The sequence below is a fragment of the Betta splendens genome, chromosome 5 (assembly GCF_900634795.4).
Source record: "Betta splendens chromosome 5, fBetSpl5.4, whole genome shotgun sequence".
NCBI lineage: Eukaryota > Metazoa > Chordata > Actinopteri > Anabantiformes > Osphronemidae > Betta > Betta splendens.
The window spans coordinates 1,248,423-1,276,351 of NC_040885.2; the positions used below are offsets into that span (position 1 = coordinate 1,248,423).

General features: G+C 46.5%; 1 protein-coding gene across 4 annotated transcripts in view; it reads right to left on the reverse strand.

The window, feature by feature from the left end:
* The window catches only part of cdh4 (cadherin 4, type 1, R-cadherin (retinal)), a 139,386-nt gene that overhangs the window by 40,649 nt on the left and 70,808 nt on the right, over nucleotides 1-27,929 (reverse strand). For 3 of the 4 annotated variants that reach the window (XM_029149741.3, XM_029149739.3, XM_029149740.3), the window contains one exon: nucleotides 4,130-4,356. In XM_029149741.3, the coding sequence (XP_029005574.1) occupies nucleotides 4,130-4,356 (227 nt within the window). Of the gene's footprint in view, nucleotides 1-4,129; nucleotides 4,357-5,723; nucleotides 5,983-27,929 lie in introns of those variants that run through there. The other variant, XM_029149742.3, reaches the window with a different exon arrangement.

The following is a 27,929-nucleotide window of genomic DNA, read 5'->3' on the forward strand; positions in this document are numbered from 1 at the left end:
GCTCATCTTGCCTGCTTGAAATAAGGGTTAGAAGTGTGTATAAAAGACGGAGTGCCCCCCCCCCCCCCCCCCCCCGATCCATTGCTGCATCCTCCTGTGTAAGATGGTTGTATTGGTGTAATCCACCTAATCCTATTGTTGTCTCTGCACCACACGTGCATGCGCGCGCGCACACACACACACACACACACACACACACACACACACACACACACACACACACACACACACCTGGAGCACTGTGGAAATCCTCCTGCTAACACGGCAGTGCTAAATGCTAGGGTTCAGGCGCCACATTACCCTGCGTACGTGCTGCAGGAGGACACGGGCCAGAGGGTCGTCGTGGCAACGGGGAGCGGCGGACTGCAGCTTCTCATCTGGAGAGCCCGTACACAGAGCCGGATGCTCTGGACAGGCAGGGCTGTGGCTTTAGCCGGGCAGGAGAGACTGGGGTGGCTGGTTGGAGGACAGACGGAAGCTCGTGGGGACCAGATGTGTTTCTGAGATAACACAACTCTGGTTCCAGTTCCACTCACCCGGAACACTCACAGGTACCAACTGGCACAAGGGAGGCAGCGAGCGTGCCAGGCTCCTCCACAGGCGGCAGGTGGAATTAGTCTGAGTGTGTGTGTGTGTGTGTGTGTGTGTGTGTGTGTGTGTGTGTGTGTGTGTGTGTGTGTGTGTGTGTGTGTGTATTTGCAGATTTAAAACAAAAAAAACATCCACCCACATTCATCTGACTGGTCAAGCACCAACATTTCCAAAACAGACGTTAATAAGAGAGACAAATATGGAGGAAGGAGAGATGTGTTTTAGTCTACGCCGGCCTGTGGACGTAAAAAAGTAGCTGCATGGAGCTGAACGACTTACAAGACAACGCTGGAAGCACAAAAAAAATGCTCAGTCTCTGCATCCACTTCATTCATTTTATCCTCCGTGCTCAGTCGTGGCTGCGCTCAGATGGGGAATCATGTGTGTCGGCCTGGATGCAGGCATGAGTGCACAGGAACAAATGCTCAAAAAAATAATAAAGGCCCGACATATGCGCTTGTTGGGGTTTTTGTCAGCGTTGGCATGTCCCAGCGTGTGTGCGTGCGTGCAGGCACGAGGACGAACACGCGACGGGGATTCAGTCAGTGTGGGACTCCTGACGCCCCGAGGCGGCCGGAGCCAGCTGGCAGCTCTGTGCTGTGGGGTAGACTGTGGAAGGCTGCAGCATCCTTCAGACCTGCAGCCCCCGAGCCCCGGGGCTGACATCTGGAGGTTATCAGTCTGACAAATGTGGTGGGGGGGGGGCAATACAATAATAATGCGTGCTCATTGGCCATTCTCTTTTTAGTGAGGATGTGAAGACGTTTTGATTCCCAGCTGCTGATGTCACATTTTGTCTTTAATGCTGCAGTTCTACTGGCGCTGAGATCAGAGTTTTCAGCATGAGGAACGGCCTCCCGCGAGATCTTTTCTCTCTCTTCAAGTGGTGCTAAGAAAAATACTGCAACACCTGAATCTAAAACATGTTCATGGTCATTAGAGCTACTGTGTTTACCCTTTTGAAGCTCTGTGGCGTGGACTGGCAAAGCAGCCGGGCCTTAATCGCAAAGTTAAAGGACACGACCCAAACGCGAGCATCCGACCCTGCAGGTGCCGCTTTTCAATGACCGGCGAACCCCAGGGTCCTGCGTTCCGCCCCGCTGCCGCTGGCCTTCGCTCTAATCTACCCCGAACAGGTGAGGCTGTCCGGGGGACCGCTGTGTGGCAAACATGCAAATCAAATAAGCACTAAAACCCAATTCGGCAAACGGTGGACTCCAAGACCGGCGGTGCATAACTGATGGGCTCTAAGCCGGTGCAGCCGGCGAAGCGGACGAAGCGGCGTGTCGTGAAATCGGCAGGAGTTGGAGTGCGCTCGGCGAGAGGCAGGACCTGTGTGAGGGGCGATAGCCTGAGCAGAGAGGCCAGGGATGCTCCATAATAATACAGCGAAGCGATCTGGTTGATCATGGAGCTCGTTGCACGTATGTTCATTTATGCTGCTAAAACAGTGGTGCTTAATGGTGCTTTGCAAATACGCAAACAAACAGCATCTCTCAATACAACGAGCTGCTGTTTGATTCATCTGTCTCTTAATTGCCACTGGGAAGCGGAGGATGACTCCCATGCTGATAATGCAGAAACGGTCTGTCGTTAGGTGATGTGATTATGAGAAACACATTAAAATAACTATTTGCTTTCAGAATGAAGAGATGGGCTGAAATAAGAAGCAGCTACTGTCTATGTTTGTTTACCAGTAATGGCACATGATGACCTCACACACAGAGGTGCTGTAGCTTCACAGTAAGAAGAGTTAGCATGAACATTAGCATCTGCAGCTATGAAATCCACATAATGTCAATTACAGTAGATGATGGGACGTCTACAAAGCTGGTGGCAGTTTGTGATTAAAGGCAATTATGAGTAAATTATATATTTTATGTTGTAAAAAAAAGAGGCCAAAGAAAAAAGCAGATGTTCACAATGAATGCTATTGGCTTAGAAGTTGAATATATGTTAATACTTAACAATTCAATCGAACAGAAACATAATCTTTTTCTAAACCAAACCAACATTGCACATGTCTCCATTCTCCCGACCACCTCCCTGTCAGAATATTAACGGGCAGCGTTTACGCTTCATCACAACTGTTTGCTCCATTTGTAACCGTTTAGATGTATAGGAACTGTTTAATTGAATGGGTAAATGGTGATACTGTAATAACCTCATTAAATGCTCCAGTGCTCTTATCTTGTTCAGCTGGGAAACAACACCACAACATTAACTGTGTGAAACTGTATGTCTGAGCCGAGTGTCACATTTGTCTTTGACTATGAAATCAGCTTAGTAATGACTTGATCTTGATATCAGCACTATAAGCTGCCATTAACAGAAACAAATAAAACCAATGTTCATGAGAGAGAGTTGAACGATGCTGGCTTGGTCAGATGAAGAAGGACGATTGTGCGATTGTGCGCCCCCCCCCGCACACTCTCCCTGTAAAACTTTTAGTGAAAGCATCAGACAGGGAACACGACATCCAGAGTAACTAAACAATACGACTTCAGAGCCAGCAGGGCAGCGTGACATTACAGCAGGTCACACGCTCCGCTGTTCTATATATGGCTTTTAACAGACGTTACATTCTAGGAAGTACAAAATGTAACAGAAAAGAGTCAACCGCAGTGAAAAAGGCTGCGATTAAGTCACAATCACAAGTCATAAATCACTTGAACTGTTGAAAAGGGTGATTCGCCAAAGCTGTGGACCTTGTCAGCCAGTGTTTCACCACCCATTGTTGTTTTTATTCTCTTGGATATACTGTATCCATTCTGTGTTTTTAATATTTACATTTTTATGACAAACTCAATTATTTACTTTTACTACTCCTCAGGGCATTTGATGTGTTTCCCACTGAGGAGACAGGAACCAAAGTCTGTTGTTGCACCTACGTTACTGCAATTTTAGCATCCGAGTTTAAAAATGACGACACGTGTAAACAACTGCTCTGGGAAACGGTGCACATTGTATTGTCCGTATATAATAAAAGGTTTTCTAATTTCCATGTGATTAGAGAAATCACATTTATTTCTTGTTCAATTATTTAATCTTTCTCTGGCTGCACAATGTTTGGCACATAATTATACACTGAAACTACATCACCTGGTCCTCGCAGACTCCACTAGAGTGGAACATTAGCTCAATCAATGTCAATTATTTCGCAGTCTCCATTATTGCACTGCTAGGACTGGGTAGAATTTTAATCCCCACGCGGCAATTGCTTCAGCGACACGAGTCCCGGGCTTTTTTGTCACGATTAGGAACATGACTGAACATTAAGCTCGGCAACGTTCAACAAGTGGTACAGGACGAATAATAATGGGTTTGTCACGCAACTAAGTGCAGCCCTGGGATTTAAAGTCGGTAACAGCGTGTGGTGGTGTAGTTACAGTCTGTTAGTTAACAGAGCCTTGGTAGATGCACCGAAGCTCAACCACTGTGCATGAACTGAACTGGAACGATGAGCCTCTGCATGTGGAAGGTGAATAAACATAGAGGCATCTGATGATTAAAAGGAGGTTTCTATTCCTGTCCTTACCTTGGTTAGAGGCAGGGGGTGGGGGTGTCCGGCCAAGGCCAGCTTAACGGTGGTCTCCCAGATCCGCGGGTCGCGGACCCCCCGGGCCGTCACCATGAACTGGACCGGCTCCGACAGGTTGGCCACCTCCTGCTGTGTGTACACCGTCCCGTCGGGCTTCACGCTGAAGCTCGGGTCACTGCTCACGAAGCCCACCTCTCTGCTGCGCTGGCAGTCCTCAAACCTCACTGCGGAGACAGACAGGGGGGAGCGAAGGGGAAACAGAATTAGAGAGGAGCACGGTGAGATTTATTCCACGAGGCGTTCGCAAATCCGCGACACATCTGGCAGGTTTGAGATTAAGCCACATCCATCAGGACATATCTTGAAATATCTCATCCCTTCTGCCGTCACTTCTGATTCCTTGCTTTCACGTCTTTGGCAAAACAAACTGCTTATCTGTTCCTGAACTGGAATACATCTGGGGAAGGGAGTGGAGGGGGTCTAATTCTTTATCACTTTCCCCCCAAAAGGTGGGGTGGGTAGCAATTTTAAAACAGCACCCCCTTGGTTTCTCCAGGGAAAGAATGAGGAGAAGGTCTAAAGCATATTACTGACTGTAAACAAGGCCGGCTGGACTAAAATAAAAAAAATGACTTGAATGGCATTTGGTGGTTTCTGCCTGAATGAATGAGACAAAACAAAGGGAGCCACAGTACAGAACGGAGACATCACATGTTTGCGTTTGCACACAGACAAACACGCTGCTTCTTCTGGTTCCAGGGATAAGCAGGTGTCTACGAGCCGTGATGCTGGAACACCTGGGCTCCTCAATCTCAAGCTCCACGAACTATACAGGACGAGCAAAGGGTCAGGACGGACGGACAGAGGCGATGCTGGACCCTCGAGCAGCCGATGTCAGTGTAATTCCACACCATCAGAATACAGAAGAAACTGACAACAATTTCAAAATCCTGCCAATCCGATGGCAAATTTAATCAACCGCAGATGCATTATTATCCCATGATTCAGAGCATGATGTAATGATACGAATGAATGATTGCTGTTGTAGTAACACACTTGCGCACGCGCGCGCACACACACACACACACGCAAATCCCTCCTCACCCCCAAGCTGAATGCATGTGCTCTGATGTTATCTCACAAACTGTGGCTGCTGATAACAAGGCAAATTGATTTCATAAATCACCCAGGGAACGATCGCCTGTTATGAACTATGGCAAGTGAGAGTTTAAAAAAAAAAAAAAAATCAGCGAGAAGAATTCTGCACAGCCAGCTTTTTATCAAGCCATCTATTTAATTTATCGCCCGGCATCCTGTCAAAAGCGGCTCCCAAACAACAGGCTAATAAAGCGCGAGATCTCCTTGGCCGATGCGGCTTAGCGTCGCACAAATGAGGCTGCTTGTTTCCAACCTCCGAGTAATGGCGTGCGTAACGGGGAAAGGCTGGTAAACACCGCTGTGGCGATGTGTCTGTCTGTGTTCTAAACGAATCTATATTTTTATTGAATGAACGGCGCGGGCCGACGTTCTTCCTGGAATGACGGCCTCGCATTGGAAATCATTTGTGAAGGCTGTGACAAATGACACAGACCTGTGAGAATTGTCCACGGATGAGTTTTGATGGCGGGCATGTATTATGTAAATGATTTCAATTAGCTTGAACTAAGCAGGCTAATTGTTGTCACTTAAACAGGTCTCTCGTGGCGCAGCTGGAGGAGCGAAGGCTTAAGGACACGCGCGCTGCCAACTCACGTCCGCGCGCTCCCGCACGCGCGCGCGCGTATAAGTTCAACCGTCTGTTCCGGGCTGCCGCATATTAATTTGGATGCTAATGCTATAATGAAACGCGGGAGGTCTCCGCGGGTCCGTCGGCTGCCGCGTGCGCTGCGGCGGCGCCAGTTGGCATGGGAACACACGCGGCGCGCGAGGCATTGAGACCGCGCGGCGCGGCGCAGGATCGCCTTTGATGCTTTGTTGGAGCGTCGGGCTCGGTCCCGGTTCACCATTCACGGTCTACTCGTCTGTTGCCGCGAGAGGCCGGGACCGTGACCCCTTATTCCTGACACAACTACTTAGCGCGGAGATTTTCATAAACGCTCCGCCGTTCATTAAATACCCTGTTCACAAAGCGCATTCACATCAGTCGGCGGGACCCGACGAGCCTCGCTGTCAAACGGAGATGAAAGCGGGAACCAGCGACGACAACAAGAGCAGACACTGAAAGAGGAGAGCAACTCTGCGCGTGTGTTTGTGCGCGCGGGAGAGGAGGAGATTGTCTCGATAAAAGCGGAGAAAATAAGCAAAATAAACTCAGCTCAGAAGTGTTTTCACAGTCTTTAAAACACTTAATAGTTTCAAGACCAAGAGAGTTAATGTGAAAAACAAGGCTGCAGAGTTTGCGTCATTGCTGTCGCATCATAATGGAAATGGAAACAGTGATCCCGTTGTTGATAAGTAATCTGTGCTTATTCACCATTATTGTTCTCCAGTGCATGTAATTTGTTTTGTCATGTCACGCTTGGCAAACTTCGGCATTTCTTTTTCCGAAAGATTGAATTTGAAATGAATAAACAAAGACAAGGCTCTGGGGCGTTTTCTAAGCCGTCGGGCTTGAAGGTCAGCACACCCACAGTCCTGCAACTATTTCCCTCACAGATTACAGCAAAGGTTCGATCAATGGTGACACTGCACTTAACTTTACCACCTGGCCAGTTTCTGCGGAGCACCGGTACAGAGGGCAGGACCGGAGCAGGCCTGGCCCCCGGCGCCGTGCTCCAATAGTTCTGGCTTCACACACTTGGTAGACCTGCATTTTTAGTGAGCATTTTCATTTCCCATTGCTCAAATCTGAGCATCAGACACCAACACAAGGACACCAGACATTTACAGGCGGCTTCATACTTGTTTTTCATGAATGTCCTTGTCGCTTGTTGATTTTTAAAGCTCAGCTACACAAGCCTGGGTTATGGTGGGGGCGGGACCTTCCTTCCGCTTTGATTGGCAGGTTCAATCACAATAGAAAGCCAACTAACAAATGTCATAACCTTTGACCCCTTCCTTCAGAAGCCTGCATATTCTAAACATATTCAATGCCCACGCTGTGAACTACTGTACACTGTGAATTAAGACATTACTGTGTAACCCATGTATAATACTACATTATATGCAGTAGTGATTAGAGTGCATGCTGGGTAATGCACTCTGCCGGTCAGTCGGCGATGCTGCCGCAAACAGCCAGCTCAGCAGCTCAGCCTCAGCAAACAAGACTGTATAGAAATAGGAACAATTTTGTGCCTTGCTGGTTACGGTAACAGCCTCCGACTCAAAGCTCCAGTGTGTCAATTGCCTTCTTCCTCTGTGTGTGTGTGTGTGTGTGTGTGTGTGTGTGTGTGTGTGTGTGACTGTGCCTGAACTATTCCTTGGTTCCCTTCAGTTGATGAAGAAAACATCAAGGGTATTAACCACCGGCTGAAGTGGATGCTTGCGCGTGTGTTTACCGCCTACGCGTTCTGTTCGTACGGCGTGTGTGTGTGTGTGTGTCATGCCTTTGTGTGCGCTGTATATTACAGCGAATCCTGCCATGCACGGCGGCGCTTGGCAGGCGGCCGCGGCCGGTGTCATTCTGCTTGGCCGGCCTTCGCTGGACTCCACGGGACGGAACGCGCTGTGCGCCGGAGCGGCTAGCGCGGCTAAAACAGAGCGGGCAAGCAGCCGTGACCGCCGACCACCGGGTCCCTCCACGCGAACGCAGAGCGGGCGAGCGAGCGAGCGAGAGAGAGAGAGAGAGGCTCGTGCTCTATGAAGCTTCCTGCTTGTAGAGTTACAAAGCCCCAGAGGAGGCCAAAGCAGCTCTTGTATGGAAACATTACATGTGCATAATACAGATGGCAGCTTGTATCTCCGTGCAGCCAGTTTGTGCTTCCCTCATGCCCCTGCATCTATCACATTCACCTGTCGACAACCCACCCCCCCCCCATCGCTGTCACATCTCTCTGTCCTACTTCTCCCACTGTCCTCGCGTGCACCCTGTTTAACCCGCCCCACCTGTCCTCATCTATCCCCCCCCCCCCCCCCCCCCCCCCCCCCGTATTCCCTGCAGGCACTCCCTCCCTCCCTCCCTCTCTCCGCCGATGCGAACCAGGACAGTCATCTTGAGCCCAGGCGGACATAAACCTATAATCTTTTTATACTCGTGCTTTTAAATAACACCTTTAATCAGTGCTTTTACTAAGGCCTTTTTTTGCTTTGCTCTGGTCACCAAGTTGCAATGATTCGATACTGAGTTTAAAAAAGAATATTATATAAGCCAACGGCTAAATATAAACAGTCGCTACACCTAATTTGGTATATTCCATAAAAATGTCCCACCTCTGTGCAGAGGAAGGTTTATGTGACATCTATCTGAGTCAGGTACGCGGCGAGTGGAGCTGGTAAATAGGTCTGAGCACGCGGAGCCCCTTTTTGTTAAGGTGCCGTTCATCACAGTCACGGCACCGTGCTAAGTAAACATTCCCTGTGGCACCCTGCTGCTTTCCTCAAGCCAACAGGAAAATCAACGCCACCCACTCAATTTGCAAATAACAGTATTTGTGCCAGGCTGAGGATGTGATAGACAGCAGCACAGGGCCCTGCGACGAGTAAACGAGCGGCGCTGAGATGCAGAACATACTGTATGCTGAAGGCGGCCAGAGCTCCGGGCTCCGAAAGAGACCGCTCTCGTTTCGTCAACGTAACCCGCGATTCTACAGTTAGCTGGGATCTGCATTATTAAAAGCACTGATTCACCTTAATGCTGCTGATTTATTGTGAATCAAATGGCAGGATGTTCAGCATTTCCATTGAAGTGCCGTGCTCTTATAAGCGGCGTCGCTCACAATAAGCTGTCGCTGCACATGCAAATCCAACCCTGACAGCGATGAACAAAAAAACTGACTGCCGCGGAAAAAAAAAGCGCCACTTAAAAATGTTCTCATAAAGGTTTTGATGAACGAAAACAATCCATAAAAGTCTGTCTAATCCTCCGGAGCAAATTTAAAGGTTTAAACAAAGCGAATGGAAACGCAAGCTGTTGACAGTGAGATTACGGCAGTTAAAAATGCACTGGAGTTCGGCATCAGAGTCATTTCCACCTCCACCTACGGAGGCAGAAGACTGGGAAAAGTTTATACCTTTCAGCAGGAGGTGAGAGAAGCTGCAGCAGAACAACAGGCTCGACAAGTAAAGACGCAGAAATCTATTTTCTGACGCCTTGATTTACCAGCGCTGGAGCGCAGCGTCTCGCGTGGATCTGCTGTGGAACCCGCGGCGCCCCGAACGGCGCCACCCGAGGGGCGGGTTTGAAACCCGGCCCACTTTGCCCCCACAGGAGCGCTCATAACTAATTCAATTTACATGCTGCTGTTTTTAAAACACTGCAGGTACAATGTGACTTTCCTGAAAAGGCCTCTCTTTGCCGCAGTTGGAAATGAATTTCTCTGCCTCTGCAGTTCTCTGTTTTAACAAAAGCCCACACAGCTCCCTCTGACAGCTCGCTCCCACAAAAGGAAACCACTGCGACTCAAGTGTGTGTGTGTGTGTGTGTGTGTGTGCAAGGCAGCCAGAGTTAGAGTGAAGAAGGACACTGGAGTGGGAGTGTGTGACACCAACACTTAGCATATACTGTACAGCTGATGCATAAATGCTTGTGCGTGCGTCCCATGATTGTGTGTGTGTGTGTGTGTGTGTGGGAAGGTGCCGTCAACCTGCATTTGTGTGCGTCAGTGCCCATGTTTCACTCTTTAAACAGCACACGCTTGTTATCCGGTGGCGCTGCACGTGAAGTAAAGCCTTGTCAGACTCTCCCCGTGTTGTCACGTCCGCCCAGCGAACGATCGCACGCCTCGCGCCCCCTCGTCGCACCTTGGTGCCCCGTCCTTTTTGCAGGCACGGAGGAGCAGCTGTAAAACAGAGCCCTGCTGCTTTAGTCTAGCAGCCTGTCAGGCCACAGGGCGCCTTTACACCGTGATGTAAGACACGCACAGGGAATACGGCTCGGGCCATGTGCTCTGTGGGAGTTTTTCAAAGGTTGTCATGGTATTTCAATGGATTATGAAGATTTCCTCACCGATATTTGTTTTTTCCCCCACACACCACCTCGCTCACTAAGCCTCACTGTACGTTACGTCCTGTGAGCTCTGGCTGGGGTGCCTCTGGGGTTCCAGCACATGCCTGGCCCGCTCTTTTATCGCTGCATTAGCCTCCTCTCACGGGCGCGCCGAGGTTTGAGGAAGGAGAAAGGGGAAAGAGGCGAGATAAAGAGGGAGTAGGGGAGCAAAGTAGAGAGGATGCAATTAAAAGTCTGGGTCACAGATCGCAGTGCCAGGCGCCACTGTGATTAATACACCACCGCTGAGCCCAGGAGCCCCCCCCTTTGACTGTGCAAAGCGCACAGTGTGAGGTTTTGTTTGGGAATCGGTTACACACTCAGACTATTGCAGCTAGGGGGCACCAATGTGTCTCAATGTGCTCTGCCCCCAACTGTGAGGATTAAACCCCCATTTGTCATTGTTAGTCCATAAGAAACTAGGCAAATCGTTAAGCATCAAGTTAGGAGACCTTCAAACTCTGGGCTGTTTAAAAACTACAAAGTCACCAAACACTATTTTAAACCTTTCATCCACTGGGCAGGACACAGTCCTCCACAGACCCGGCACATGTTTGTTTTCTTGTTGCTGGTCCTTTCGCTCTCTTCTCTATCCCCTCACTGCGACCAGCAGGGCGAATGGCCGCCCACCTGAGGTTTATTCTTCCTCTCCAGCCTGCTCAGTCACACATCTGTTGGTTTTTACTATATAATTGAACAGAACTGTATTGGATTACTTTACAGGGAGTTCAGAGAACCGGACATGGAGGAACCCTAAGCAGATGCATGCTGAGCTATAATTTATAAATAATATCAAAATTATAGTCAATTTTGACAGGCTCATTTTGATGAGCACCAAGCGTCCTTGAATTGTTTTCTTTTTTTTGCATGTCTTCTACTTGTCCATCTTATCAGCACTGAATAATTTCCGAGTGAGCCAAGTCGGTGAAATCTGGCTTCCAATCAATCCCCCCTCCAGAAAACTAGCATCAAGGCAGGAAACAATTCCCCTGATCGAGTTGGTGGCCCCTCTTTGAGTCATATGGTAATGAGAAGCGTTCCCGCGCAAACATGTCAACCGATCCTTCCTTTTATTCCTTTCATCCAGCTTCACACTCGCCAGACCTCGCCTTCAAGGCTTCCCCTTCGATTTAGCGCGGGACGAGAAAGAGCCACCCGGTATCACAGCAATATCTTTTTTTTTTTAAGGAGGCGAAGAGAAGAAACTGCCTGAAGGCTACACACTGTCTGTTATCTCCCAGTACAATATCATAATTTCACATGGCCCAGAGCGAGGTGGGACCCCGGCTGGACCGAGCGACAATGAGGGGAATGCGAGCGAAGTACGGAACAGCGGTCGGGGGACAAAAGGAGCTTCTGGGAAATATCTGATTCTCATTCAGCCGTGTAACGACGCCAATAAAAACCTATTATTTTCAAGTAAGTTTGTTTGTGCAGGTGCATCACACTGCCCCCCATGGACACACTGTACAGTGTAGACAGCAAACCTCAAGTTGTGGGTAATGTCACACACATTATACTGGAGCCGACAGTTCGAGGAAGCTGATGTTAGACTATGGCACGTCCTTTAACTGTTTCTGTGCCCAGTATGTCTGTAGATATAAGCTGCTGTTGATTATAGGGAGGGGTCCTAATAAACTGAGAGACTGGCAGGCTTCCTTCCTCTACTCCTCTTCCTCAGTGAAAGCAAACACTTAACCACAAGGTAATCGGTTATTAATTTCCCTCCCTCCTCCCCTCTTACATTTCCTCGTTTTATCTCCCTCGCTTTCATGCAGCTCTCACTCTCTCACTGCGGCTCCATTTAATTTCTCCCCTCCATCTTTTTCCCTTTTCCCATCTCTTCTCTTTTTATTAGCATAAAAGTGTTTGCATTCGTCCCTGGCGATTGTTTAGCTGCTGTGTTCAGCATCTTGATTTGATTCCCGGCGATTGCCCTAATTAGCATTACAAATATACACTCAGAGAGGAACAGAAATATCTGTTATGCCTGACAGGCTAATTTAAGGCAAGTGAAGCCAGAGGAAGAGGCGAGACTAAATTTGTGTGATAAAAGGTGTATAATGTTGTCTCAGTAATGAGGTGTCTTATCCGAGTGCTCTGAAACCACACTTTTGCTGCGTTTATGGAAATCGATGAATGCGGCGTTTGCTTGAAGTGAACAAAGCAGCAGACCAAACATGTGACATTTGGAACAAGCTGGATGTTCAGTCGTGAAAAGGTTTAATCACAACAAGGGACGCGCTGCTTATCTACTCGTGCTCAGGTCATGTCTTCCAAAGCCAATGAGTACACTTAAGGCAGAGCTCCTTCATTATCAGTTGCTCTCATCCATTTCTCTCTAATCCTGTCTCCACTCCAAAGCCCTGTGGGGCAAGCGATAGGCCGGGACCAGCCATTAGTCTCCAAGCTCCGAGGCTGGGGACAACACGCTCTCTTTCTTTGTTTCCCCGGGAAAAGATCAGGGCCATCTCACGGGGTCAGCTACAACCTCCTCTATCACCTCCCACTCTACTGCTTAGTTGCTGTTTGAGGCCACTTCCTGGTTGTCTGATCTCTGGAAGAGACTGTTTAGCTGTCAACTAGCTCACATCGGGAGGTTTCATTCGCCCCCCCCAGAGATCCAAGTCATCTGCACACAGATGATGTCTGGCTGAAGATCACAGGCACATGGGCTACGGGGACAAATTGTTGTGAGCCCAGAGCTGAGCTTGTCATTATGAACGTAATTAGGAGTAAGACTGAGCCAAAGGGAGAAGTGATCATGTCAAACACAAATCGATGCAGAGTTACAGGAAACTAATACTGGTGCTCAAGCTTGTATGATGTACATATTGTATGTTGACAACTTTTGCTTATTAATTAGTGACGGGCTTTATAAAAACAAGAAACAAATAGCTATTATAAACGAGGAGGACAAGTCATCGTACTGCAGATACAATGTGTGTTTTTTTCCATTCTCAGTTTCAGCTACACAAAAGTGTCTTTCATGGAGCAGACCTTCCTCAAAAACAACCAATCGGGGATTCTTTCCACAGCTATTTACTTTGAAGTCACCCTGTCCTGCTCTGGAGAATCAATTAAAATCCTGACTAATACATTTGCACCTATCATTTGATATCCCCTGCTGCTAGCACTGTACAAATGCTAAGATCACAGAGATAGTGATGGGAGCATTTAACAAAGGAGCCTTTCTCACATCTTCAGCGCTTCGACTAAAGCTCCAACCTAAAGTGAAATTAAATAATGAAGGATATCAGAGGACTCCTACTGCGCTATTCCAGCACAATACTTGATAGAGAAATCTCACACTGCTCAAACTCCTCAAACGCCCATCAGACAATGCTACACTACAGTGCCCTGTGAATGTCCTCTGTGCCTTTCAGACCTGTGAAGACTTTTTTCTCTTGTGTGATTTAAAAATAATCTAATCCACATTTCTTTTCTGTCCTGTTCCCCCTTACATTTTCTATATATAAGTCCCCTAGTGACAGCTATCGCAGATCTTCAGTGGCCCTTAACACCAGCATACAGCTGTCCCTCAAGTGGGCAGCGCTGGCCTCATTGTCTGCTATAGATGTATGAGGCACAATAGGGGAGGCCGAACCTCTCTGCTCAACTATCTACTGGGAGGGAATGGGAGGTCGGTTCCCCTCGGGCCATGGCGCCAAAACCATTATTCTTATCACTGCAGGACAACTCACCGCAGGCCAGGGAAAAAACCCTACCGAAAGGTCAAATGAGAGTGTGTTTGTGTGTGTGCGTGTGTGTGTGTGTGTGTGTGTGTGTGTGTGTGTGTGTGTGTGTGTGTGTGTGTGTGTGTGTGTGTGTGCTCGCGTGTTTACCTCCTCTCTGCCCCTCTCACATCCGACATATCTGTATTTCTCATTAACTGATAATGCATCACTCATGACCTTGTGATAAAAATACATTAGCTGGAGACAAGTCATTAATCTATAAAGAATCAGGCTGTTTAGGTTATCAGGTGAGGATGGGTATACTCGTTATCGCGCAGGTAATGGAAATTGGCATAAATGCCCTTCTTAAGTAAATCAGTGCGTAGTAGAAGTGGTTTATGGGATTTTTTTTAGGAGGAGGGTCAGTTTAATCGTGTCTGCCTGTCCCTGGTCAATGCAGGTTAAAACCACCCATTAAGCAACAGGACAGTTGGACAGAAGACTGTGTCTGAACTAAACAGACTGTCATGACTTATATCGTTTTGAATTTGGATGGCAGAAATACTGTACAACCCAATACCTTTCTTAATGTTTGTCCCTGAATGTCCTATTCGTGTCTGATTTTTTTTATCCTCCTCTTCTGTGATTCAACAAATGTTTTCTGTCTTTGAGTTTTTTCTGGACTGAAAAAGGCCAGTTGACATTCTTCTCTTGCAAAGCCCTGCTGTGTTTTAGTATTACCTCACTGAAATACAGTATGCAAGGACATCCCTGGACCTTTCCAGATGTGTGAGCTTCCCACGCTATAGCAACTATATATGTATATATATACTTGTATATACACCCCCAAACTGGGCGAACAGGTTGATAAGCTGGCTGGTGAAGACGACATTGTGTCTATGGCTTCTAGCAAGAAGTAGAATTCTTTAAGTGATGCAGCTTTTACTTACATTTACTGTATGGATTGCCCTGTGGACTGTTCACAGACAGTGATTTCTGGAAGTGTTCCCAAACCCACGCAGTCATGTTCAATAGCCAATCATGTTTTTGACACAGTGCTGCCTGAGGGCCTGAAGATGATGTGCATCCAGTTCTGACTCCAAGGCCGTTTCCCTTGTGCCAGACCTTTTGATGATATTATAAACTGTAGATGGAGGAATCTTCACTATCAATAACGTCTTTGCATTGAGTAAAAGTTTTTTTCTGAAACTGTTCTGTTACTGTACTGTCTTTTTTGTTGATAAACTTTTACTGTGGTTGCGGTGGAAGAAAGATGTCATGTTCTTTCTGGAATACTACTTTCACACTGTTGCCATTAGACCTACATTAATTGTTGAATTATCCTCCATTTGCTATTGATATGTAAAAATATTTTTTAGGTCACGACCCACTAACATAACAAACTGTGGTTCTTTTAAATATAACGGTGAATCCCAAAGCAGGAATAGCAAGCCGAGAGTGAGGTTTTCTTACAGTTTGTCTGTCCTTAAACACCATTCAGAACAAAAGAACCAGTGTGAACTCAAATCTACGAAAGCTAGAGATCAATATTTGCCATAAAATGGGAAAATGTGATGCCAGTTAAACATGAAATTAATCCTGTGGTACAAAAATAAGCCAGATCGGGTAGCTACAGAAAGTTACTCTCCAACAACTAACAAACTGAAGCCCATGAACTGATAACTAAAATGTTTTTGTGAGTAAAGGTAACTCAGGCCAGACACGTGAACATGTTTCACTAAATCATTCTCATGTATTCTGATAGAAGATTCAAGATACCTGATAATTTAACCTTCAAGAAACATGTATCTCTTAAAGACTCCTGATCATTACACGAAACCAGTTCCTGAACCTTAATTAATATATTGAGTAACAACTTTGACTTGGTAAAACACCTGACTCAGCTTGGTAAGGTAATAAAAGGAGGACTTTTTTGGCAGCAGCGGCTTAATGTCTGGACATCGAAGAAGTCTGACTGGTGACAGATGACATTAGCAGACACTCTGGTTTGTTTGTGCAGCATGAGGGGCATATGGGTGTGGAAAGGGAAAGAGGGGAGACTTGAGTAAGGAACAGGGATAGGTTGATGTAATTTAACATTACTGCCACATCAAACCCACAGAGACACAAGCAGACTAAGCTGACATGTGATTCTTGCAGTCCTGATGTGGTATCGCTGGGTTGCTGCAGCTCCAAGATCTATTTACTGTACTTTACAGTTGAGAGCGATGGCATTTAAACACATACTGTAGTTGTGGCTTTTTATGCCACAGATATGCTGGAAGCCTTTCAGGCCTTTAATAGTATTCACCTACAGCACTCCATTCTCTTTCTAGACCTTTAGCACATTGTAAGGGCACAGATTTCTGCCCAAGCAAAGACGAACAAGGCTGGTAGTGTATATGAATTATCACTAGCACTGTCAAATAACCAAGAGAAAATATCAGCTGTCAGCAGGGTGATAAAAAAACAAGACAGAACCCACCTTAAAACAGCTCAGTTTCAAAATGGCATGCTTCAGTTTCTTTGCATTGGGGAATTTAATAAGACTTATTCTACATTATCTATTCTGTGTGGAAGTGAAATATGTTTATTTTTTCCTGGTATTAATTTTTATTAATTAAATGTGGGCTATAATTACATAGAACCATTATGACTCCAATTACACACAATGAAATGACACTATCCATTCTGTCCATTTGGCAACTAAAACCCGGTGGCTGGTTGCCAGCCTGGCAAAACACTTCTAAAATTTATTCCGTGGCTCTGGTGAGGTTGGTTAAGTAGTGTTTTTACTCGTGCTAAAGCTCGACGATCTAAGACCCAACCAGAAATAACAGCTCTGGATGCACAACACAAAAGCTCACCAAGGGCCCATTTCCCAAAGCAGGATTATTTAATTAGATGTTGAACAGCACTGAATACAAGCTGTTTTCATTTCAGTCTGTGGGCAGGTTTCAAGGTTCTGTATTCAAATACCACCGATTCGCTGCTTCAGGAGACGGGTCAACAGACAAACACCACCTGTGTGCACAATGCGACTAAATAAAGATCCCGCACAAACTGTTAACAAAAGCAACAACACTGTGCAGTGTAGAAGTCGACCTAAACAAATCAGCCTACGCAGTAAAATAAGAACAGCTCATTCTAAATTGAATTCTTAGCCATGAGCTGAAAGTGAACATTCCCCTTATTTTTTATCACCTCGAAGGACACGCAAAACCCTGTAGTTGTCCCCCACAGTGTTTGCAAACACTAAATACATATTGTGCTAATATGAAAAATTTCCAGCAATAAATATGAGTGTGAGAAGTATATTTAAACCTGCAAATAACCATGTAAACAAATTCTGTGTTCGACACAGAGCCCTGCTGCAATCACAGCTCCAGGCCCTCAAATATCAAATTAAGCACAGACTACAGTTATTTTCATGCCAAAACAAATCCACCGTTTCACCGTCTTTGCCAGCATCAATTTGTCAGCGTAGGTGCTAAACTTTCCAACGGATGAGCGGCGCCCGTCTGAGTTAGCCAACAGCATTGCTAGTGTCATGCGCCGCGGCGCGCTAACCCATAACGTATGCCTGGACTCGAGCTGTCTGCCGCGCATAAATCTCGGTCGTGCCGCGGGCGGAGAGGTGACAGGGAGGCGGATGAGGACATCCAGTGCCGTATGAAGGATGGCGGCAGCCGTTCCCCCCAGGCCGAGGTGATAGCGCCGCATCGATCCAGCCGCCGCGGTGCCTGGAGTGCACCGCCCTTTTGGCTTCGTCAGCAGTGCTCGCGCGCCCCTGATCGCTGTCAGAAACCCCAGAGAAACAGCCCAGAAGAACAGAGGAGGAATATGCTGATCCGTCTGGAAGCAGACAGGTGGTGCCGGATTGCCTAAATAACTCCTAACTATTCACCAGGCGCTTCCTTATAATTTTCCAAGCGTTTTGAGATTCAGGCAAATTAATGTTTACTGTCGTGCCGGTGGAGAGCGCAGAGGCAGCGGCGGCTTCTGGAGCCGTTCCTCCATCATCTGCGTCTGAACAGAAGCACCTGTTTGTCCCGCTCATCCTGCCAACTGGTGCTCCAGGAAACTTAATTCTGCTAATCCACTCATATATTTACTCATGTGGAGGTGTGCTGGCACCAGTGGAGGAACACGCACGGAGCCTTGTCTCCAGGTAGCTCGTGTTTGTCGACACCAGTTTATATCGTGTGTCATTAATCTCTCAAGTCACTTTGGATGTACCCAGAGACTCTGTGCTGTCGCCTCGCTCCACTTACTGAATAAGTTCGATAAATAAAGAGCAGACCCTGGACTTTGTTTGCCCTGTGTTTGTCGTTACATAGGTTTCTCCTCCACATCTGACTTATAACACAGGCCTTGGCACTGACAGAAAGAGTCAATATAGATAAAAAAAGGAAGATAAAATTTGGTTAAAAGCCTACCATCATGGTGTTAGTGTGAGTACTTTAAGTATAGCAGCCCCTTATACTGGAAATACAGTGGACCTAACCGGTGTGGCCCTGAGTGAGTGGGGCACTGTATGTCACAGTGGCCACACAGGCTCACAATGAAACAGGTTTTTCTTTGTCAAAAATTGGTTTAAAGAAAAAATATTTGTGTTTTTTTGTAGCTGAAGGAGTGGAAACATGAAGGAACCAAACACACACACACACACACACACACACACACACACACACACACACACACACACACACACACACACACACACACACACACACACACACACACACACACACGGTGTACAAAGGTAAGTGCGGCATCAATCTGGTCAACATCAAGCTTCATTGTCTTCAAGTGCATCATGCATTTATCACTGACAGTGTATTCTTGATTTAGACAAATCAAAGAGCTCCTGGTTTAACTATTGGTCAACAAGAAGATGGGGCGGCACGGAGATCCCGTCATACAGTAAATCGGCTGCAAGTCAGGGTTTTAGAGCGGCACCTGCTGTGGCCCATCAGACTCTGACAGCCCCCCGCTCACTTCCCATCAGACCTTGCAGCAATAAGCCTCCATAAAAAATACATTTATCTGAAAAAAATAAATTCAAATCCGTCTGCAGGGACTTGTAAAACTCAACTTAGACTTTATGCTGCGCACAGAAAAAAAGCTTTCATTCTCTCCATAACTATTTATGTATTCAGCAATAATGGTGCAGTGAAATCCATTAGGCACAATTGCTATGCTGGCGTGGTTACAGTTAAGGTGGGATAAGCAAATTCTTGCACACACAGAGGAACATGCAAGGCTGTGGACAGATGGAACGTGGATTATGTGTCCTTAGAATGAAGCTGGTGTCTTTAAGACACAAGACAGATGTTTTTTTTCCTGGTGGGCCTCCAGCTAATGATGTCCTGGTTGATAGGTTAAAGACCTAGACATGGACTTCATACATTCCATCAAATACTCTCTACTAAAAATGCACTAGTTATATAAAGGTGCTCATGAAAGTCACTTCGCAGACATACCATGATGAAATAATGGAATGACATGGCATTTCCCGCTATGTACTGTGAAAATGAGTATTTCCTATGAAATGCTTGCTGGGAAATGTCAAGCCGGCTGTCATTAAAGATGTGGTGACATTTTTATTCTATCTTCTAAAGCTGTGATTTCATCTCTGCCAACAGAGGCCCTAATCTCTGCTGCTCCCCAACAAACAGGAGCCAGACAGATTAACTCAATTACTCCTTGACTCGACTGAATGGAGGAAACAACACATTTCTAATTTAAGACTAATCCTGCGTGGGCGCAGCGGTGGAGGCGTGTTGCAGGTGGAGAGGAGGCAGACGTTAGGGGGGGGGGGTTAGAAGCCGGGAACACGCGGGGCTCGAAAATGAATTTCGTGGCAGTCGGCGTGTTTGCTCATCTCCCTTCGTGTTCTCTCTTAACTACACTCGGCAAGGTGCTGAGCGAGAGAGGTGCGAGGAGAGGGAGCGAGAGAGGAGGAGAGAGGGCAACGGGCGCAAAGATAGACATGATGGAGTGACAGACAGGCGGAGAAGAGGAGAAACGAGGGAGACAGAATGGGGTTTACTGCTCCGATGTGTCAGACTCGGTTTGCAGGATAAAGAAGGGGGGGAAAAAAATAAAAAGTCGGCCAATTTCCACAGTGCTGACACACCCGAACTAATACCCTGCATAGGGCATTACAGTCAGCCTTGTGTATGAAACACGCTGTGACACATGTGGCCTCTGTATTGTCTGTAGCATCTGTTGCGGGGGCACAGATGGCAACGGCCATGTTCAGGACCGCTCCCCCCCCAAGCTCCCCCCTCGCGGGAGACGTGGTCCGTGATGACGTTTTACTGACAGCATGGGCCATCTGTCAACACATGACAGCCCGTTTTTAAAGTCCGCCGCGGATCCAGATCCACACACACACACACACACGCACACACTCGCGAGGGAGGAGGTCGGGGAGAAGCGGTGGTCGCGTGAAGGATGGATATTTGTACAGGGTACATCAAAAGGTCAGGGCCGGGCACTTACTGCGGCAGCAACATCACTGAAACCCCGGAGCAGCGGCATCGGTGAAGATCCCGGATCGTCAACAAAGCTTTGTCAGAATGCAGGAGAAAACTGTCAGCGCAGACGCCTGAACCTTTACCGCCCTTCCCTCTCCCTCGCGCTCACTCTCGCCTCGCTCTGACTCATTGTGTCAGCTCTTCAAACTCTCCGCTGCCTGCCGCCTTAAGCTAGATGCAGAGAGCAACGAGGAACGAAAAAATAAGTCCATCTCTGGGCCGCTGTAAACAATAAAGAGCACTTTTTGTGCAACGTGAGTTCTCTCTGCCTCCTGTCCACGTGTCACATCAAGCAGCTCCACCTGACGCCAGGAAGGAAATCGTCTCCATCCTTTTCCTCATTTACTGCTTCTTTGGTTATTCACTGATAAAAATAAATGGAAGGCGAAGAAGATAATGAAGATATGATGAGGACAAGGCACAGACAGTGATCCAGAAATACTGAAATTGACTTGAGCAGCTTCGCCGCTTTCCCTGCTCGCCCTGCACTGAATGGCGAAAAAGCCTCATTAAAAATTCATTGTTCTACTGTGAAAAGAGCGGACGACTGCAGTTTGGCCAGATCGAGGGACAGCCAGCGACGTCTGGACTGTCTGCGGCTTTGATGTGTGCAAGCGTGCCTCGTTCTGCAAAGCCTGACGCCTGGGATCCAAAGGACCAAGGTCCAGTAGTACAAACCCAGAGTATGTGAACAACATGCTGGCTAATTAGCACAAAACCCAAAGTGTTAGTTTTGGGTTTGTCACACTGAAATTATAAGCTGTTGATCACACCACATGAAAAGAATATGGGTTTATTACAGATCAGTGACCCCCTGAAGGTAGACAAACATACTGTAGTCATCCCTGGAGCTACGTCAGTAATAACACGGACAGTTCTTCCCCAACTGTCACCGTATAGACACGTTCCATGCATCCAGTATTAGCATATGTGATTAAATACTGACTGATGGCCTCAGGGGACATCAACAATAATGGGTTCAGAACAAAGAAGGCATCAGCAAAAATCAACTGTCCAACATTCACAATCTCAACTGGGAAAAGCTAGAGTTAACTAAATGTGTCATGCAGTGACACTATACTGTAGATGCATCAATTTCAAAGTAATGAGAAGGAATGAGGTGGAACTTACATCAGCCACTGGGATTTATGAGAAGTGACTTGCAGTAGTAAACTAAAATATTACTGATTTCCACTTACACTGTGAGACGGTAAACTTATTTAAAAACAAATGGGCTCACACAAAAGTCTCCATGAAATAAGTATGATAAATATGAACTTTCCGCTGGTGCAGGAATGTATGGGAGGATGTTTTCGCTCCTGTTCATTGTGTACAAGGACGCCCCCGCAAACTAGAACATACCAGATCTAGTCTCTGTGCCCGTGATAAATGTTGAAACAGTGTTATTGATTTACTAGGAATGTCGTCTCGTAGTTATCACGTTATAAGAGCTATAATGACCTTCATAGACACAAGGCTGCAGCCAATTTGCATATCATCGTTGAAATCTGCATTTATTGGATGAGAAATTAGTTAATATGCATGGAAGTGAAGATTTGAGATGCAATAAACTGCTTGTAGGGCGGTAATTTATACACACACACACACACACACACATATATATATATATATATATATATATATATATAAATATATATATATATATATACAGTAAATTGTTGCAAGGCAAATAAAGGGGAGCTGGAGGTGCTGGAGCTGAGAAGTGTGCACAGAATATTAGACTGAAGTTTGAAGTTTGCTTTTCCTATTAATTTTATGAAAATTACATGCAGCCCTGCAGCGAGTATACATACCGTGACCCTCACGGGTTAAAGGTTCTCTAGGAAATTTTCTCGTAAATAAACAAAAGTTAAGCATCCATTCACTGACTCTCCATCAACGCCCCGTGTGTTTCCTTAAGGTCCAGGCAAATATGCTGATTTTGTTCCACGCGCAGCCTTTGAAAAGCAGCTTGTCGAGCTAGTTTGGATTCTGCAACCATTGCATCGTTTATTATTCTTCGTCTCAGCCTGCACCAAAACGTGCTGTCTTTTCCCAGCACTGGGGCCAACTGTGCAACGGCGTCAAAACACTGGCAGGAATATGTCTCGTAACACCAGCACAAAGGAAAGCAACAAGCGCTTTTAGAAAGCAGAACCTGCCTAAACCTACAGAACAGTAAGTCTTCACAAGACAGGGATGAATGACCGTGCCTTTTTCGTGTCTCAGCTAAATGTGGAACTCTTGTTCCCTGTGTCTTGTCTTGGACAGATGTTTCCTGTCAAGTATATTTTCAGAGAGTACCACTAACAGGTCCAATCAAAACGTACAGCAAGTGACAGTGTGCTTCAAATAGAATAATATAAAACCATTACATTAGAAACTAGAAGAATCAGGTGTAAGTCAATTTAAAAAACATTTGGCAACAAGCTTCATTGTGTTTGATCAGTGTTCATTTTGTTGAAGTGGTCCTATTAGCTGTTCTTTTTAATTTGTTGTTATGAAAAACCATTGCGTCGATAATCTTCCCTGGGATAAAAGAAGCAGGGACATTTCAACAGTCCAAGCAGGGTCTTCATGCTTTCATCTGTTACTGTGTATGTTACACATCAGTTCAGCCCCGTGTGACGAATGAGGGTTTCACCATATGCCTTCATCCTGCTATAGTTTATTGCACCAACACATCTGCAAGTCCATAGGTCATATCCTCAGCATGCAGAGCTGGCTCCATACTATGGATCTTTAACCCTACAGTGCATCCATCATTCCCACACCTCTTTAACAGCAGCAGGAATTGTTATCTCCCAGAGTCAGCGCAGCCATTGTGCTCGGCTTCTTGTAAACTGTTCACAATCCACCCAAACTGTCTAATAGTAGAGCAGTGGAGGTGCTGAATCAAGAGTATCATAACTAAGAGCCACAGGCGGCTACAGACAAATCATTGGGTTGGTTGTTTCCATAAAAAGATGCTAATGAGCTTATATGAGAGGATGAGTTCGGAAAAATAATCAGAAATGTACCAGGCGAGAGAAGACAGTCAGAAAATGGAACAAACAGAGAGAGTGATCACGTAGTTATGAAGAACCTTTAGGTACAAGCACCGTGGTTCTCCCCCGAGACATCACTGTCATTTAACAGGTCACAGTCATTAACGTAGCCGTCGTAGCCCACTAGCAACAGCACGTTGCACCACGTTAGAGACAAGAGTGAAAGTTAAAGCTTAAAAAAATGCAGCGGGATAAAAAAAAAGGAAAAATCAAAGAGGAAACATTTGCAGGAACATTTGTGAGAACACCGGCGGATCTGATAAAAATAGACAGGAAAAAAAAGAGATTAAGTAGCGAGTCATGCTCACAGCAATGTGCACTTCAAGACCTTAAATAGCTCCCAAAGGTGCCTGCTAATGCACCACTGAATAACTATGTAAAACTCTGAACTAATACAAAACGAGTATTTTACTGGGTCCGTGAGATTTGTGAGGGGTAAAAACAACTTCACATAGAAAAAAATGACTGGAGTTGGTGAATTCCTACATGACAGTACACTACAGAGACATTCAGCCATGTACAAATACACAAGCTTTCCACTGGGGAAGATAAATTCCACGTTTTCTCTTTGAATCTCTGCTTTTAGATCCATTATACTGAATTAACACTGCAGGGGCAGTGGGAAACGAGTGATTCACGGTACTTTGTGGTAATTCACGCCATCATTTAGGCCTAGCATTAGAACATTTTCAGAAAATTAGTGGATGAGGAAACTGTGCTGTTACTTGGAAGACAAAAGGGTTCCGGGGGATTTTAACACGAGGTTCAAATGCTGCGTGACGAAAGCTAGAGTCACACACGTTTGAGTGAAATCTGAATACAAACATAGTGAAGATACTTTAAGGTCTGTATAATGCACACATCCTACAAATATCTTACAGTATATATTTGATATATTTGCTAAAAAAAATATAAATAACATGATAGATACATATGAACAGCCTTCATCATAGACAAACATGACCTTTGTGACACGTCTGGTACCAGCAGCATAAAATAAGAGTCACCCAGTGACTCAGACCCAAAGTTTGAGGACTGGAATAGTGACTGGTCGTGTAAGGTTCACTGCAGCTTCTAGATTCTGTATTTCACAGGTGAATGCCTCTTAAGTGTCTGTGCAACTCCCTGACCTTATAAAAATGGATGTACTCTGTGCAATCATGTAATTTCTCTTGTTATATTTAGAAATTAATCTCATATTCCCAGTCAGACATTTTTATTCAGGCAAACACTGGACCGCCTTCGGAGTCCCTGCGGGCTGTCAGACCCCTCAGCAAACACCGGGTGTCCTGAAAATATCCTACTTTAACTTGTCAGCGTTGCAACCGTGAGCTGCTGCTGTCTCTACATGTAGCTAATCCCTCCCACATCATGCCAGGGACTGTGTAATAGTGCGTGTCATAGTGCGTGAACCGCGTGAGCAGCGCAGTGTTGTGCTAATCACTTAACAGGTCCACTGGGGGTGCACCGTGCCTCAGTGAGAGCAAGGATGTGCACAGTGTGTGTGTGTGTGTGTGTGTGTGTGTGTGTGTGTTGTGTGTGTGTGTGTGTAGCACTGACAATGACTGAAGAGTTTTGGCAGAACGAGGTCACTCTGTTCTACCAGGTGAATGTGTGTGGGGGGAGGACGGCATAAGGAGGCACGTTAGTATGTGTGCATCTATCCAGTACGTTTGATTGAAAACACACCACCAAAAGGTTTTCATGTTATAATTTCAGTTTTAGAGCCAAAAAACAAACACAAAAAAACATCTGGAGAACACTGAAAATGTAAATATGCTGATGCCTTAAATAATAAATTACAAAGTAAAATCTTTCAGTGATCTGAACCTAAAGCTGTAAACAATGTTCATTGCATGCTAATCTGGCTACATACGTGTAAGAACAGAGAGCAATAAAACTGTGGATCCAATTTGAACAGTCAGTCATTATTTTCCCACTGTGTCTGCTGGGTCCTGTTCATTATCCACTGTATTGTACATCCAGGAGGCTTTTTGACCGACACTAATCTCCCGCGACTGCTCCGTCCTCAACCGCAGGAGCTGCAGGAGCGTCTCCTGCAGAGGGCCAGTCGACCAGCGAGGCCAAGCCTGCGTGCGTGCAGTAGAGTAGAAACAGGGCAGCGGAGCGTCGCCAGCGGACCCGGGCGGCGGTGTGTCACCGTGACACAACCGCGCTGCCTAATGAATGCCTCAGCAGAAGTCAGGTACGCGTCTTCCGTCCCCGCAGCCGCCCCGGAGCAGCGAACCCTCACTCTGAACATCATTAACGCCCACAGTAATGAGGACAAAAACACACGCCTGTGCCGGGTTTGAGGCATTAATGACATTTTTACGCAACGATGAACGTGGCGACGCAAAATGCCATTATAATTAAGTTTACTGGGTGGTGAAACTCACAACAAGCCAAGTTTAGATGTGTGTACTGTATAGTCAGCGGGATTTGGAAAAAAAGAGGATGAAAAATAGCGAAATGACAAAGGTGCTGCTGTTGTGCTTAATCATACAGTTAATGGGCGACTAATAGAGCAGAGAGTTGTTTATATAAACTCATGTACGGCCTGAGCATCAGGAGCTGTGGCGTATTGTTGATTAATCCAGCTGAAGACGTCTGTGTTTATTTGCTGCCCTGCAGGTTACATTTTATTTTACACCTCAGCCAAATAAACAAGATGAGAAGAAGACACCTGTCAAATCTGTGGCGACAGAGAGAGAGAGAGAGAGGGAGAGAGAGAGAGAGCCTGGGGGGAAACTACAGTAACGCTGGTTGTGGCTCGTCCTCAATATTAACCAGACTTCCTGCTCCAAACCTGCTGATGGCAGCCTCTTCTGGATGGATGGTGGGAGGATGTGCCCCCCCCCAATCCTCCACGGACAACGGTGCCCTACTTGTATGGAGGTGACCCCCATGTGTTCCACACGGCTCCGTTATTTATGAGCCGGCGTTCTGCAGGCGTCCTTTTTAGCAGCGGCACCGTGCGCCACCTGTTTCAGCGCTGGGTCGTGATACGCGCAACACATCCCACGAAGGTGAACGTGGAGAACGGCCGGCGATGACCCACTCTGCACAAGTTACTGAACAAGTTCAATGCTACAGTACGTGTTGGACCCTGTTGGTCATTTACATTCATCCTATAGCAAAAATCACAGAGCAGAGGTCTGTTTGACAGCTCTCTCGTTATTTCTCTGCTCGATGTGGTTTTATGATCCTCTGGTTTTATAAAACTAAGTGGGATTTAGTGCAGGATTTATGTGCGGCAAAGAACAGAGACCTTTGCAAAGACACCTTGAGCAGTCCCTTACTGCTGATTCCTTCATTTCTTTTCCTCTGAAGTAAAGTTCCCATTTAGGTCAGCAGTCAAGCAGAAAAATAAGGATATAATCAAAACCCAAGATCGTCATGTGGACGGTGCGTGTGGTTAAATGTGGGGGACGTTGGTTGGCAGTTTCCCTATTAAGTGCTGTTGTGCTGAGTAAGGGCTCTCTGGGTTTATTATCTGTTCTTTAAAATGCATGACATTAAAGAGAGCCACCACAAAAGCCTTGATCAGTGGGCTGCCGCTCAGAGGCTGAACAGCGACGGCGGCTAAAATGGACTTTTTCCCTCACTGAAGTTAAAGCAGCTTTCTGCTACATAAATATTTCCCTTTCTTCTTTCTTCGCTTAATGATGCCGACTGCTTTCATTCCAGCGCGGCCTACAACACGTCCTTGACTGTGTTTGCTGGACGTGTACTTCAGCCGGCGCGAGGATGGACCCCTAGCGAACTTTACCACCGGTTCAAAGCATCAAGGTGGAGCAGAGGCGCCTGCTTCCTTTAATGAAGAGATCTTAATCTCCCATTAACAGCCGGCTTCCCACGGGAAAACATCATGATTCAGGAGGATCTTCACTGCACACACACACACACACACACACACACACACACACACACACACACACACACACACACACACACACACACACACACACACACACACACACACACACACATACAAACTCTTGGCTCCCTTCTCTCTCCACGGCGATACAGCTCCATCACAAAGAGAGAGGTTGAATAAAGGGGGCGTCAAATGGGCATTGATTTCTAATAGGCACACCTTGTGGATCAGCAGGGGCTTGGGCTAAGTCATGTCTCCGGTCAAGGACGCCACGTGTGGGAGCGTCACCGGAAGCGGTCTCTCTCCGCCAGGCGCCAAATGAAGCGCCGCAGCAGGACTCGGGGATCAGAGCGGCGGGAGCCTCCTTTCATCTCTTGGGGATTAGCGCTCCCATAGGAGCGCGGTGCGCGCACACACTCCGGGAGAAGTAGCTACCTTTTAGCCACAGGCTACACACTTCCTGTCTCAGCCGCCTGCTGCGATGCCCCCCCACCCCCCCAAGGCCA